Raw genomic sequence first — 16528 nt, 5'->3', positions numbered from 1 at the left:
TACGAGAAACAACTTCCTGTCCTATTCCTTTGCAACACGCACTTAGATCTCTAAAGGGCCCTTATCATTAAAAGCAGACTCCAGCAGGCCTTCGAGACTGCGGTGGTGAGGTGTTCGGCCTCTGCAGAGGGGCGCTCTTGTGCTCTCTGGTGTCTCCCCTTTGGTCTGTACTCCTGCCTTTGGACTTGGCAGGCTAAGCCTTCCTCCTCTCTGCCAGGGCAGCAGCCATCTCCGTTCTCTCACGTTACTCACAACATGCTGCATCTCTCCTTGATACAGAGAAAAGAAGTTAAAGGCCAGAGTTCAGGAGCTGGTGAGTGCCTTGGAAAGACTCACCAAGAGCAGCGAAATCCGACACCAGCAATCGGCGGAGTTCGTTAATGACCTGAAGCGAGCCAACAGGTAAAGTCTCCGTTTGTAATCCACAGCAGTGCTTGGACTCATACACCAGGGAGAACGTTTCCATAATTGCTGGAAATCAGCTGTAGAGAACAGTGAATCCTCAGCTGTCTCCCTTAGAGCCTGACCTTCCCTAGGGTATGACTTCCCAGTGTTCCACAGAAACCTAAGAAACGCTCCGTAAGGACAAGTCCTTGGGTCAGATGTGTCTGGGAGATGCAGCAGACTGTGGTCCCTTCCTAACACTTCATATAGGAAAGGTTCTGAGAAGTCATTCAGTTTAAAAAAAAAAAAAATCAGCCTATGTTTAAGCCAATGTTTTCAAAGCAAAACTGGCTACACAACTTTTTTTTTGAGCAGCATTCAAAAATCGGGTGGAACACTTTAGGGAGCATTGCTCTAAGACAGCAGCCGCAAACGTTGTGGGCTCGTGACCCCTGTAAAAAAGTAAGGACCTCAAAGAGTTTTGTTCTTAAAAATTATCTGTCTTGATAAATTTCATTTGAGAAACTAAAACAAATTTTAAGTTTTTATTCATGTACAAAAAACCCCACAACTCACTACATAGAATACAAATGGCATTTATTTAAAAAATTACTATTTTCCAAAAAATAATTAAAAGAGTGGCACTGCTTCTACAATTTTACAAATATCTTTAATATTTGGTTTAATTCAGGACAGCTAGATTCTCACATCCGCTTCTCCAGGCAATATGTGGTTTTGAAACATACTGAGGAAACCCAGCTTCGTGTACATCTGTAGTTAGAAAATAAAGGACCTCACAGATTTCCCTCGAGAGGGCTTTGGGAATACTGGGGGTCGGTTCTCAGACTACACTTTGAGAACCTAACAGTATATGGAAGGGATCTGGGGTGCTGTTTTGGACCAGAGAGAGTATGGGGACTTGCCTAGCTCTGGGCTCAGCCCCTGCCCTCTTCCCCCAGAGGCCTGTGTTTGGCTGGCAGCATTAGTAGCTTATGGCCTGTGTGCTCTGAATCCCGTCAGCCCAAAGCATAAAGGGAAACGGCTGGTGCCTCTCTGTCCTCATCCTAGGTGAGGTGACTTAGACTGCAGTGTGTGAGGAACTCCCTCCTGCAATTGCCACTTGACCATGCTGCAAGCAGCCATGGAACAGCAAGTAGATCCACTATTGGTATTTCCATGACAGATTTCTGGAATTCAGCTACCTTTTCTGCTTATCTGTTTTGGATGTGGCCAGTTTGGATTGTTGGTTTAAATCCCTCCCGATACGTTAGTGACAAGCCTCTAGCAGTCAGGCTGAATGAATCATGGTTAAGTCAATACACGAGTGGCCGTGAGCGTTGAAATACCACTTGATTTCAAATTCTTACTGAAGAGGCTGAGTGTCCTCTGTCTGGAGTGGTACTTACTGGACCAGGTTACCCAGTGGGCAGGACAGTGTGCATCTCAGTGCTACTTAGGATAAATCTTCATTCTCATTTCCTTCTGTTCCCACATAGCAACCTGGTGGCTGCCTATGAGAAAGCAAAGAAGAAGCATCAAAACAAACTGAAGAAGCTGGAGTCTCAGATGATGGCCATGGTGGAGAGACATGAGACCCAAGTGAGGATGCTAAAGCAAAGAATAGCTCTGCTGGAGGAGGAGAACTCAAGGCCTCACACCAATGAAACTTCGCTTTAATCGGCACTCAGGCTCCACGGTTCTGTCCGTGGAGGCTAAAGTCTAGCAGGTCGCTGAGGAGAGAGGGGCCCCAGAGGACAGAGTAACCTGTTGGGAGAAGGAGAAAAGGGAAGGTTGGCAGGTAGGTCAGCACTTGGACAATGGAGTGCCCTGGACTCAGCCCTGGGGCGAGTGGCCCTGGGACGTGGTGTAGACTGTATCCAGAGGATCCTGCCCCTCCCCTCCTGGGCTGTGGACGGCGTGGGAACCCCTGCCGTGTGTGTGCCGGCTCCGCAGGTCTTGCTTCTGCTTTCAGCACTGGCTCTATCACTCTCCCACCTTTCTGTTCTGGAACTTGTGCATTGGTGGTATAATCCAGGCATCACCTCTTCAAGATTTTCCATTCTTTTTTTCTCTTTTTGGTAGACAGCAGCCTTATCTCTGACATCCCTAATTTCTCCTCTTTCCTTCTCCTTCAGGGGAAAACTGCCCCGGGGGGAGGGGGGGCAGGGGGATGGTGCGGAGACCGTGCTCAGCATCTAGAAGAACTGCTGCTTTGTTTATTGCAACCAGGCTTTGGTTTTCAAGTCCCAGGTATCAACATTTAAGACACAGGCTGTCACTCAGAGGTGTTCTGGGATGTCAAGTACAAGCGAATGGCACACAGGTGTTCCTTACAGTCCCAGATATGTTGAAGCTACAGGTAGAGCAGTTGGGTGTGAACAACTCTGTGTGGGAGAATGAGAACTTCCTTCACCTCTCACTGTGAAAGCAGGCCTGGGCAGGCAGCTCTCTTTAGACTGAGGTTTCCCGTCCTGGTGGAGCCTTATTAACAGCCAAGGCTTGGAGCTGAGAGAAATCCCGCTGATACGAGTAAGGGAACTAAACTTTTGTCAGGAGCAGAGACGCATTAGTACTTTCCACCACCCCAGGGCACTACATAATTGCTGTTCTACACGAATCAAAGCTCATCCACATGAACATGTAGTTAGGTCTGGACCTGCCTCTATTGCTCTAAGGGCAAGAGGCAGGATGCTGAGTAGATAATGTTTTGCAGGCTACACTCCTCTTACAAAGGGCAGGGGGTGAGGGAAGGGCTGTTGAGGCCTCTTTTTATCCCCCAGAGACACGGTGATGGGTAGCATATGGTGTTTCAACGGGAAATTTCAAGCAAAATGCTGACAGGACTGGGCAGGAACAAAGTACCTGAATTCTTTCAGGAAGGGCTTCCATTTTAAAATCAATTCTTCATCCCTTTTCTACTATAACCTTCCCTGTTGCACCTTTCACTTTTTTCAGTTCTTCTGTCGCTGCCGTATGCTGCCTGATACATCTTAAAGGACCACTTGCCATTTATTCTGTAGCACCTGAAGACCCACCTGAAGTCACCTATGAGAAATATGCCCAATGCCACAGTTCACTATGTTTTGCTTATGACCAGGTCACTGCATTCACTTCCCCGTGTCCATGAGCTGCTTTCAGAGGGCATGACACAAGTTCCTCAGCCTTCTGCACAATGGGGCAGGACACTCTAGCCACCATCTTGGAAGGCAGAGCAGTTCTATCCCAAAGCAACTACCCTTCTTTCTCAGGCCAGCAGTGAGGCTGCCCCATATTCAAAAAAAAAAAAAAAAAAATCAACTGGTACCAGTGTGAAAGACCCAGCTTTTGGATGCTGTGAAGTACCCACTGGCTTGTGTTTCTATAAAATTCAGGTAAATTTGTTTCTGTAGAATCAGGTAAACTTGGTTCTTGTGACATTAAGTCAATTTTTACTCTTCGGATAGTTTCATTTTGTTACAAGGAAAACGATTTGGCTGAAAAGTGTGTGCAAAAAAAGGTGTAACAGATGAAATCGTGGTTTTCCCCGTTTTTCCAACATGCCCAGGGAAAACGTCCTCCCTAAGCAAACCGGACTGTGCAAAGCGGGGAACCATTCATGGCTTTCTCCTGTGTGATTGAACAGGTATCAAAACAGAGGGATGGTCTTCATTTTCACAAACACTAAAAAGTGTAGCTGATGCAGGACCTCTGTCTACCATTCTTGTTGCTCCAAGTGAAAACACAACCTGCTCTTCTAGGGTCATGGAACTCCTCCAGACCTGGGAAGTCTCAGCTCCTACATTATGAGCCCCAGTATTACTGAGCCTACTTGGCCTCATTTTGAGTTTATACTTCAGCGTAATACTTTCAGATATATGGTGGTTGGGTGAAAACTATTTCCCTGGCAAAACTGTTACTTTTATAAATGTGTAGAATAAAAGCTATTAAATAGTTGATTGCCTTTCCTTATATTTTTCACATACTCCCCTAAGACACAGTCCTTGTTGAAGGTGAACCTACGGGCACTTGGTTATTATGTTAATTGCAGGGCTTACTAAAACCGCATTGATTAAATAAATGATTACAGGTGCCTGGATCATTTTCTTTTTTTATAACCTGAATTTTTCTTTCTAAATAGGAGCTGGTTTACATTAACATCTCCATCAGAGGTAAACAGTGATCCTAATTATAACTTGTACAAGGTTAAAAATGTTCCGACTTTCATATGTTTGTTTTAATCCTCAGTGGTTAACCCTTTTAGGCAGTCACCTTCGCTGTTCAGAGTTGTCTCTGGCTCTTAGAGAAATAGGCATGAGAAGAAAGGACCCATTTGAAAGTTCCCTTGGAGTATAATTTCCCACTACTACACTGAGGCAAAAATCTCAAGTAAAAGAGACTTCTGTCTGTTGCTGGAGTGCCATCAACACGTGCACCTACCAACCGGATCCGATGTTCTGCCGAACCCCATGCGCACCAGCTACCAAAACTGCCATGGAATTGTAGGCGGTAAGATTCCCTTTTGAGATTTACACCAAAAGCTACTGATGCTTATGTATCTTATGTGATCAGACAGTTGGGATTTATCATGTCCTCCCTACCTCAGAGGTACACTAGATGTTTTATCATTGCCAGTGCAGATAATTAACTGTTGCATATTCACTCTCATCTGCTAGCATGTCAGGTTTCTGAAGTTAATATCCATGCTGCCTGAAACTGGAATGGTAGAATAATAAAAAATTAAGTGGCAGTTAAACATAATTGCTTAATCCTCCTGTGAGATAATGCATACCTTACTAAGTCTTCCTCTGAGCCTACAGCAAGACTTTACAGGGACGTTCCCCTTCTCCAGGGAGGCAGTCCAAGTTAGAGCTGATGAGGCTTTCTTTTTAGGATGAGGATAGTAAAGATTTTACTATTCTAAGGAAAACCTGAAATCACAGGAAAGTCTCCTAGTTCCCAGCTGCATATAGATTACATTATTTCAAGTGAAAAAAATGCCTCATAATTACCCGATCTGGGCTGGATTGCCTATGTAGATGGCATGAATTGTCTCCTATGGCCCACAGAAATTATCCTGCAATTATTTTTTAATTCTATCAAATATCTTAAAGCTCTCAAGAGTTTGGGGTATCATGCTTGTGTTTTAAGTGAAGTAATGAGAAAGACTACAGAAGGCACCCAAACTTTTATTATTAATGACTTCTGAAAGCCCTAAGCTTTTTCCATAAACTATTTGCAAATGCATAGCTGGGATTATGGCTCATCCATGAAACTAAACTCTCTATAAAGTGAAAAAAGGTCATGTTTCCTAAGTTTACAGCTGCACCTATTTGTAGATGCAGCAAACAGCTTTTAATTAGACAGTTTTTAGAGCCCAAAGGGGGAGAAAATTATGATGATTGAAATTTCTGAATTGAATTTTAATTAGGGTGCATCCTATAGGGTTGCCAAGGATTTATAAGTAACGTTTTTGTTTTTCTGCACCACGTGACAGCTTGGTAAAACAACACTGTAAAAAATTCTGAAAAAATCATGTAAAAAATCATTTTTTTATTTCTCCAATGGAATGGCCTGGTTGACAGGAAATGATACTGTTACCACCTTTCACGGAGGCTTGCTGGGCACTACTTTGCAGAGGCATCACTTGTTACAAAACACAAATTATGCCTTTGCTGCACACAATTCTTATTGAAGTCTATCAAAATCCTATAATAGTTAACTGAAATCCTGTGTTCACATAGGCCGGGCTGAACCTGTCACCTTCTGAAGTTCCTATTTCACACACTTGAAGTTAACTTTCTAACTAACTATACTTATTCACTAGGAGATGAATGGGGATGCCTTAGGCTGCCAAACACTAATTTTTCAGAATTGGCGCCAGAATTATCAATTAATATAATGCTGGCTGTAGCCACCACAGCATCACTGAGCACTCAGTGGCTGTTAAAACATTAAGGAAGTGGAAAAGAATACAAGTTGAATAGCAGCTGTTCACGTATTCTCATTTTTTGCTAATTCTTGTGTAGAATTAGTTTCGCATACCGACAACTATTTTCGGTGAAGGGTTACATTGGATAAGTTGTCACATTGCATCTGAGTGAGATTTTGCATAGGACCAAGACAAGAAATCCTTCTGGCCAGTAATAGCAACTGCTACTGGATCGTCAAGGTTGCTACAAAATCATTTATCCACTAATCATCTGAAATACCAGCTCAGCAGTACAAAGCAAGCTAGAGACAAAATTCCCTCATACTGATGACCTGCTTAGTTATCCCAGCTCTACTGTTCACTTTTGCACTTTTTTGCAAATCAGATCCACGTGGAAAATGTTCTGTTTGTAGAACTCATAGTATTCACTTATAGTGCTCATGTCAGGACAGCCATTCGGGAGCCCCTAATAATCTGCTTCTCTTTGAACCCAATGCAAAGATGATGAAACATGTTCACTTTTCTATGTCTAATCAGTTTTTAGACATTGTCAAGACTTACTTTGCATGAGATTTTAGTTTCCTATTATTTGAAAATGTGCTACTTTTAAGCTGCTTGAATGTACTGTCAGTTATTAAAGCACATGTGACTAAGTTTGCATTTGTCAGTATTGTTCTACTGTATTAAAGTCTCATTTTAAGGTTGCCCTTTAACACTGTACTATACCTTGTAATTTTTTCTTCACTTGTATGCTTTAAATGTTTCCAGATGCCTTTAGTTTTAGCTGCTGTAAAATAGCTTTGTGTTATTTGATATAGAATTGTTTAAAAAAAAAACTCCATTTATTTATACAGAGACATTTATAATATTTTACAAACAATCTTATATTCTGAATAAATATTTCTAATTCGATAATGTGCTTTAACTGTATTCACTGAAGGATACGGCTGTCCTGTAACACTGTGTGTCTAACATTTAATGTCAAACATCGCAGGTTTCATAGTTACATCACGAGCCCTCATCAAAGCGGGAAACTACAAGACAGACTGTATTAGGTCAAAACGGCCAACAAACAGCCAAAAGAAACCTCATTTATTGCCAATGTCTACTGGGCTGCCTTTTCAGATTTGGTATGAACGCAGAGTTAGTTATCTATTGAAGGATCTGCATCTTTTTTCCTCTTTAAAAGTTACTGAAAGAGGGAATATAACAAAAAGTTACTGAAAGAGGGAATATAACAATGAGCTGGAAAGTCACCCATGCCTCTAAAGAAGGATGGTGAGCAGCTCTGCAAGGTGTCTGATGTTAGAATATTACTACAGTGTTGTCAGTTCTCATTATCAAAGCAAAGTACCTTTGACAGTAAGAGCATAACACCTTGGTTACTCTCCTTTCTTAAAATCTTAAATAAAAATTTCTATCATACAGCTGCGGTCTCTAGTAGGGAAGAATGTATTTCTCTGACCCCTGAGATCCAAGGACTGGCAAGCATTCTATTTAGAAAACCAGGCTCTAATACAAATTGAAGAATTGTTGGATTTTATGTATCTAATTAACTCACAATATAACCTTGCTTTAAAAATCAACAACCAAACCATAAACTGAGATGGAGAATACATACCAGTTTTCATTTTTGCAGAGACGACACTCTACCCTTAATATTTCCTCCTATCAATCACATAAACATACCTTTATCTCATACTTGTCATTTTTTTACTGGTCCAGAGAGATGCAGCCAAAATATGAGCAACTTGCAACCTACAACAAGTATCAGTAGCAGAAGCCAGGTTAAGGTAGTAATTAAAACTGCCCAAGCAGCAAAATTTATTGATATTGCACTACAAAGAGTAAATTTAACATGATAATGTTTTTACAGAAAGCCAATATTTGATCAATCAACTGTAAAAATGTTTTAAAATACAAAGGAAACCTTCCATCATTCAAACTGTATTTAAGATAGAAGGTTTCTCATTTCTCAAATGGTGTTATTTACATCAAAAGCTTTCAAAAAGAGCATAACTGTTAAGACACAGGACTTTGTTCATTTTCTCAGTGGAGAATACAGCTGGCATTTCTAGTCAACTTTGGAAGTGCAGTAATCCTGCAAACATTTAAACTCCTGATTCATAAACATGAGTCACTGGAAATCCTTTACTTATGATAGACACACTCAATATAAGTGAAAAATCAATAGAAGTAAAATCTTTATCCTTTCATTAACACTGAGGGGAAAAGAGAAAACTATTCAGTCAGAATGTAATAAGCCCTGAAAACACAATAAGTAATACCACTCTAAAGGTTATCAATTCATTGAACTATAAGGTGCACCAACAAGGCTGATTTGGGGGTTCCTTTTCTGCTTTTCCTAAATGTTTCACAATCAAAACAAGCACCAAAAACTTCATTACTGGGCTTCCCTGGTGGCGCAGTGGTTGAGAGTCCGCCTGCCGATGCAGGGGACACGGGTTCGTGCCCCGGTCCGGGAAGATCCCACATGCCGTGGAGTAGCTGGGCCCGTAAGCCATGGCCACTGAGCCTGCGCTCTGCAACGGGAGAGGCCACAACAGTGAGAGGCCCGCAAAAAAAAAAAAAAAAAACACTTCATTACTACCATGGACAGAATCACGCCAATGGTTTACTTACACAGTCTTTCTCGAAACATTAAAATGCCCTAGAAGGTAAAGTAATAAAATGCTGCTATAATTAAGGTAAAAATTAAATGTTAAATCATTTTACATGAGACAAAAATTATTGCTGAATAAAGTTTACAGACCTATTTAGTTATCACATTGACTCTAAAGTTCAGTTTTCTCAAGTGGAATATCATGTTTAGCAAAACCATTTCATCAATTTTTTTCTACCAGATTTTGTCAGTCCATGACTCAGCATAAATATCTTCACCTTTTTCAGACTAAAACCTACCCCCAAGAAAACTGTTTTAAGACTACGTATGTTCCATGAACATTACCTAGTCTCCACAGCATCAAAGACACTTCAAATCTTGTTTTGGAAATAGGCAGGAAATATAAAGAAATCAATTCTTATTCCCTTTCCCATCCAAACTAAACTGGATGGTCACTTTAGTTAACACATGAACCATAATTCCATTTGATTAATCATTTTATTCTGAAATAAGACTTCTAAATTTTCATTAAACAGGTAAAATTAAAAATCTGAGTTGTATGAATCAATATTTAGCAAAGATGAATTTTTTATAAAGTATTAAGCTAATGAGCAAACTTCAAAAACAATTAGAAAAAATATGTATATTGTGCATATATATATACACAAATATATGTATATGCAAAATAGTTCATGGTTTTATTTTCCTTCCCTATTTATTACTGAAGAAAAACAGTTTATAATATTTATAAAATGGAAGTCAGGTTACCTGTCTCCTGTCCTAACTTTGAAATGAAATTAGCAAAAAAGTGAAATTAAAGAATCAGTTCTTTGGGCTCTCGCATTTGAAATTAAAAGGTACTTGTGCAAGATCCAAACACAAACCTAAAATGACCACCAGAGACAGCAGTGCCCTAGGACAGTAGTGAAATGCACAAAGAAACTCTGCAGATAGGTCTTTTGTGCTTTTCTATCAGTGCATATCATATGTGTTAAGACATGAAGAGTACGGCTATTCATTTGTTCCAAAAGTATTCAATATTAACACATCTAACTAACCAAACTGCTGAGGAATAGTTACTACCTTTCTCAATTTCATTCACAATTGAGAACCTTTGCTTCCATTTCCTGCCATCCACAATCTATTCCTAAATATCACAAAAGCATAGTAAGCGAAGATATCATTTTACAAAGATCTAGCTAATATCTTAAAGCTTAAGAAATGACTAACAATGAAGATTTGTGCCAAAAATGTCTCACACCATCGTTTGCAGCTATAGATTGTTTTAGAAACTCAGATTCAATTCATTGTAAGTACACTAAAATGTTACATCCTGTCAAAAAGTCCACAGCCGAAGAATGTTAACTGAGACCTCTCAAAGACCAGCAGAATACTGCCCATTTTGCCCTAGAACTACAGAGAAGTTTCCTTTGTTCCCAAACCAATGTGACAGCTACCTGCATGAGAGACTAAAATAAAATAGCACAGGCATCCACAGCCCTCCTAACTGCTCATGGCCCAACGGTCAAAGTTAAGATGCAATCACTGCTTGTAAATTCCCACAGGGGCAGATACACCATAGGGATGCATCACAAGGAAAAAAAAAAGATTCTTTTACCGAAAGAGAAAAACCGACACGGGGTGGGCACTGAGGGGACAGGGGGGAGTAGGGACAGGGTATAGGTGGCATGGGACAGACTCAATGGCCGCTTCCTGATCAGTCACCCCAGAAAAGGGATTAAGAAACAATAGGTCTTCAAACAGCACTCACCGGACAGAGGCCAATAACCAAAAGAACACCCAAATACCAAAAAAGCATCAAGTATATGTTCAGGGCCTTATTCTTCCACTGGACTGAAGGATTAAAGGCTACTAACAGGAGGGTCCACGCAAAACAAAGTTACAAACATAGGCAGTTGACTTCGGCATTCAGTCCCTTTCCCAGAGCACACTTGACCAGCACTACACAGCTAATGCAACCTTGTTAAGGTTAATTCCTCTTAGATTGTGCTTTCAAGCTACCATAGCTAGACCATGCCCTCTGCTAACAACAGAAGACCCAAGACAAATGAAATCTCTTTACTGGTGATTTCATAAGGAACCCAGATTAAAGAGTCAATTATGAACGTTTTCTCAAGATAAAACTTTCATAATTTATCGTAGTTTTTTGTTTACACTTCTCTGTACCTTATGTTAAAGTCTGAGCAACAAAGCTGGTGGAAGCCAACACTTCAAGTCCACTCCTAGGCAGGGGAGGTAGCTTTACTCTGTTCCCTAGCTACAGACCACCAATTCAGTAATAAATACTGTCTGCAACAGGAAACTAGACGGAAAGCATCACTATTCAGGACAAATATATGGCTACCATGTGAAGTGACTATGACACACAGCTGATTACGGCTGTGTATACTCTGGGTTGCGTTCCTGTAAGAAAGCCGTGTACTTCTGATCAGCATAGGAAGGACCAGACTCCCAAACACTGATCATTAAAGTGAGAAAAATTACATTAGATTTACTGGATTGCTTGGCAACCATACTTAGAAAAAATTATACCCAGAGCCAGAAAACGCTTGGTAATGGCCACATATGTTAGACTCTGCTTGGGCTAGGCAATGATCACATTTCTAGCCTCGTGCATCATACAGCACTCAATAATTGATTTTATCTTCTAAAATTTCTTCTTCATGCTTTCTTTGCCCAGCAACTATAGCTATCTTCTTCCTTCAGGGCACTTTTATTCTATAATAATAAACCTATCATATTTTTTGAAACTGCAATCCAGAACTCTACTTTGAAAGCATTAGACAGAACCTACACTGTCTGTCTGCAATCTGCCATCTTTATGACAGAGGAGTACAAACTTCAAGAGCAACTCAATTCTAAGAAGAAAAAGATGCTGAGAAAGCCCATCATAATCTCATTTTTAGAATTCTTGGCAACTATACAAATATATCTTAAAGTCTACGGACAGAATACAAAGTAAGGAACTCTAGGCTTTACCAAATGATCAGGAATAAAGTTTAACAAAACTGTTACTTACTAACACCCGTTTACCTAGAGACAGGTACTTACAGGGTATTGATACCTTCAGATGGAACAAGACTTTGTCCTGCTCACCATTAATCTAAAGTTACAGTGACACGTGAGCCCCCTTCTCCAGGCTAGAAAATATCCAAGTCAGAATTGCTACGTAACACTTATTTTTCTTCAATCAGAAAAATGTTAACAAATCTGACCTTTTAACTATGATTAACATGTGAAGAAAACACTGCCTCAGGGAATACAAAGACAATAGATGTCAATCAAAACAAAATCTCTGAGTGGGCAGAGGGAGGTCCACTGGTACAAAAATAAAGATAAAAAGCCAAGAGATGTCATCAGAGTAAGAAAAATAACTCGGCAAAAAGTCTAATTTTTTAACTAACTTTGCTCCTTACTGTTCAAGTTAACTGTTGGAAGCAAACAAAAAAAAAGGTGAGGGAATACGTAATGAAATGTTTTTAATTTTTTTAATGTACATATGCAGTCAGACCTGAACTTTTCTAAAGACTACCACAATGTATTAAGTTTTATAGAAAAATTTAATCCTGTGGAAGGATGCTATTCACTTAGATTTGAGGAGTTTTTTGATATTAACATACAAATTACTAAAGACTTAAAAGACAAAATACCAACCCAATCTCATAGCATAAAATTTTGTTATACATCTTCATCATCTGTACTTACTAATTGATATGTAATAGAAAAATAAGGATATCCATGTTCAAAGCAGCAAGCAGTGACCACCATTCCTTTACAGCACAGGAAACTCACCTTTATATATAACCATGAAAAAGCAACTTAATTTTCAAACATCTTCATTCAAATTTCACCCATGCTAAAGAGCTCTATTAGGTTCTCACGCTTCCCCAAATGCTCATGTCTCAGGAGAGCATCACGGTTTGTAATCCTAAAACCATTCATTTGCTATTTCTGAACAAAAATTTTGAAAGCATGTAAACCATACCCCTATCTTCTGGATTACAATGGTTAAGTACAAAAACAATTCATTGAACATCTTACAAATCACTACAGTTACACATAAAAGCACCTAAGAAATTTTAAAAAATAAAAGATTCACAGTGCACTGAACCTTGGAACATATAAGGCTGGAACATAAGAACACTGAAAAAGTGGATTCGAAAGACCTGTTCTCTCAAAGACATAAAACATAATGAAGCCAACCCAACACTTTTCTCATCTAGCTTCTTAAAACGCAGCACACAGAAGTCAAGTACTGCATATTCAGCACTCTCCTTTATCACTTGATTTCTTCAAACCGTGCTAAAATTTCTCAATCGAGAAAGCTAGTTCTATGCTAAGCATGGCCTTTCTCAAGGTAACCTGAATACTGAGAAACTTAATACACAGGTTTGAGGGAATAAGTATAGCAGAAGTACATAAAACATGTACATCCAACTTATACATTTTCTGCATAGTTAAGTCACATCACACACATAAACTTTAAATCGCATCTTTTAACATTTTTTTAAATCTCAAACTGTCAAGAGAGCTAAAAGCCTCAAGTTACCAAAGTTCCATTCCAACAAGACCCTTATTTTGTTCCACCCACAGTGCATTAAATGAAGCAGCACAACAGCAATAATATTTAACCATAGTTAAACTACCATTATCGAAAAGAGATCATCTGTTGGTTCCTGAAAAGGCTCAACACCATTGGAGGCCATACTTCTGGTAACTAATCTCTTCTGCTTTAGTATCGAGAGCTGCAAGTTCCAACTTGAGGCACCAGAAAGACTGACCAAAGCACTCACTTAAAAAGGGAAAACCCCTACAAAAATCACTAAAAATTAAAGTTTCCAGATGGCAGTAAATGAGTGAAAATGATTTACCTGCCAGGCAAACAGTTTTCACTGTTTCTGTTCATAATTTAACAGAAATCTGGAACGCTGGAACCAACTAAAAATATGGCTCAAGGAGACCCAAGCAAAGCAGCTGTATTTTTGGAAAGAACAGTTAAGAGCTTCCTAATGCAATCATATAATGCATTTTTAAAAGGTCACAGAAGGATTCACAAATTTGTCACATTAAAAGACGCAGGATTGTGAGTAACCTAATTCTAAACACACTGCTATAATTGAATTATCCTGCTTAGCACCAGGAGGGTGACACTTGTATTAATAAATAGAATTTCTCCTTTAAAATCAAGCCATTGAAAAGCTAAAGCAAATTAATACCAAGTGAACTCCTTACAATAGCACTTCTTTTGAAAGTCCCACCGGGTTAAATAAAACCCCTATTAAATAGGCTATCTATACAGAATAAAGATTTCTACAATAAAATTTACAAGCAGAGATATATTTTGTGGATACCACATGTAAAAAAGATTTTTAAAACCCACATGACAGAAGCACACGCACGCATATGCTCACACTCTCCCCGCAACCCCCAAAGAAACACCTTCAATGAGGTTAGAAGCAGCCCAAACACTAAAGCCCCTTAAAGCCCTGGTGATTGTCCTCAATTATATAGCTAAAATCCTTCTTTAAATGGGCACTGCCATCCTTATTTGGATTTAAGAATCCTAAAGGAGCAAAATACATTCCTAGGAGTGAATTATACACGTTACTTCCGTGTTCTGATCCTCCCCTAGTGAAATGCTTTATCTGTACTTGGGTACACTGCATACCCTTCCCTTTGGCTCCATCATCTAGGGGCTTCATGCTAATAAAATTGTGTCAGTCTCTGCTACTACTGCAAATTGGAACCTAATATAACATCAGTTTCCAGAGATCAACACTGAGATGCAATGTAAAACCTAATAATGTCAGTATTCCATACATATTTACACAACTTAATACAGAATAAAGTTTCACAAGAACAAAATCATCATATGATACTAAGGGGCTGGCAGCAGGATGGTGCAGATGTGACCAAAGCAGTTTCGGGGTCCCAGCCCCCGTGCTCTCTCCCCACTACCCTCTCTCCGCGGTCTCCCAGGTTCACTGACTGCACACAGCACAATTCAAAATTAGAGCATCAACTCCCCGCCCAACCAACTCAGTCCCTCTCCAGGCTGAGGACTTTGTCCTTTAATGAAGTGCTGAGAGTTCATTTTGAACATGAACATTGTATAGCAGATGCTGACTCTAAATAAAACCTTAACAAAACTCCTAGCAGAGGAGGATTAGAAAACCTAAGTGGTTAGAAGCAGAGATAGGCACAAAATGCCACCAAAGCAGATGACCTGCAATCTTGACTTCTGTGACATTTCAGCTCTTGTATTCATTTAATAATTGTGTATTTTAAGTTTCTTTTAAAATTTTCAATATAAGGAAACTAGTAGTTATCAATACAATCACTGTAATGGGTTGATGGAGCATTCCCATTAACTTAGCTGTTAGTGATGACTCAAACACTATTTTCTTGACCAGAATACAAAATAAAAACCATAATCACACAGAAAAAAATGCCCTCATAAAAAGCAACTTAAATTCATTAGCCAAACACTGAAAAGGTACGTATGTATAAAAAGTTATAACTGCATTTACAGTGCAAACTCATGTTTCTTTCTACTCTCTCTTCTGCACATAGAACATCTCTTCAGAAACATCATTGCCTCCCTGCATTTCTTTAAAACACCTGAGAAAGGTAAGGCTCAAAGAGACACCCACTCAAATGCAACAAGTCTCTGATCTTGGAACTTCCACAACACATTTGTTGCTATCAAAGGTCCAAGATTTTCATTATAGCATTATGGTCAAACTTGAAACTCAAAAAGGCTCTGGATGAAAAGGGGAACTTGCAACGTCCATTACATGCCACAGACTGGCCCTCGGCATGTTCTAGCAACTGGTCTTCACCGGAGCAAGGTAAGTCATATACAGCATCTGCTTAAAAAACAAAATAAATAAGCTCAGTAACAGTAAGAAATCAAATCTTGCCCTTCACCTTTTGTTATAAAGGAATCCATGTGCAGTATATATTCATCTCCCCACACTCTAAATCTAACCTAAGTAGAACCACCAAGATATCTTCCTTTCCCTAAACTGGTACTCAAGTGAATTTCTAATCTATTATTGCTTATTCCAAACAAACATTCAAAATCTTAATCTCAGCCTTTATTTTAAGACCCTTAATATTCACCTGCTTTCAAAAATGGGCATACCTAGGGACTTCCCTGGTGGTGCAGTGGTTAAGAATCCGCCTGCCAATGCAGGGGATACGGGTTCGAGCCCTGGTCCAGGAAGATCCCCCACATGCCACGGAGCAACTAAGCCTGTGCGCCACAACTACTGAGCCTGCAAGCCACAACTACTGAGCCCATGTGCCACAACTACTGAAGCCAGCACACCTAGAGCTCGTGCTCCACAACAAGAGAAGCCACTGCAATGAGAAACACGTACACTGCAATGAAGAGTAGCCCCTGCTCACCACAACTAGAGAAAGCCCGTGTGCAGCAACGAAGACTCAACACAGCCAAAAATAATTAATTTTAAAACTGGGCATACCTTTGTTTACCACCTATATTTGTATTTTGTGCCAACATAAGGGGAGCTTCTTGATAGAGATCAAAATGTAAACATTATAAAAATTATAATTACAATGTAAGA

The 16528-nt window shown here is 39.7% G+C and overlaps 2 protein-coding genes across 5 annotated transcripts in view; one reads left to right on the top strand and one right to left on the bottom strand.

Moving 5' to 3' along the window:
* MCC (MCC regulator of WNT signaling pathway) overlaps nt 1-7046 on the top strand; it is a 463984-nt gene extending 456938 nt beyond the window's left edge. For all 3 annotated transcript variants that reach the window (XM_060009025.1, XM_069540594.1, XM_060009026.1), the window contains 2 exons: nt 280-402; nt 1881-7046. In XM_060009025.1, the coding sequence (XP_059865008.1) occupies nt 280-402; nt 1881-2061 (304 nt within the window). In that variant the 3' untranslated portion in view covers nt 2062-7046. The remainder of the gene's footprint in view (nt 1-279; nt 403-1880) is intronic.
* A 924-nt stretch (nt 7047-7970) lies between these two features.
* The window catches only part of DCP2 (decapping mRNA 2), a 50424-nt gene continuing 41866 nt past the window's right edge, over nt 7971-16528 (bottom strand). For both annotated transcript variants that reach the window (XM_060009027.1, XM_060009028.1), the window contains one exon: nt 7971-15805. In XM_060009027.1, coding sequence (XP_059865010.1) covers nt 15642-15805 — 164 coding nt within the window. In that variant the 3' untranslated portion in view covers nt 7971-15641. The remainder of the gene's footprint in view (nt 15806-16528) is intronic.

Source organism: Delphinus delphis, chromosome 3, assembly GCF_949987515.2.
Source record: "Delphinus delphis chromosome 3, mDelDel1.2, whole genome shotgun sequence".
In the NCBI taxonomy this organism is placed as follows: domain Eukaryota; kingdom Metazoa; phylum Chordata; class Mammalia; order Artiodactyla; family Delphinidae; genus Delphinus; species Delphinus delphis.
The sequence above is the reverse complement of the archived record's forward strand: the minus strand, read 5'-3'. Positions and strand labels throughout refer to the sequence as shown.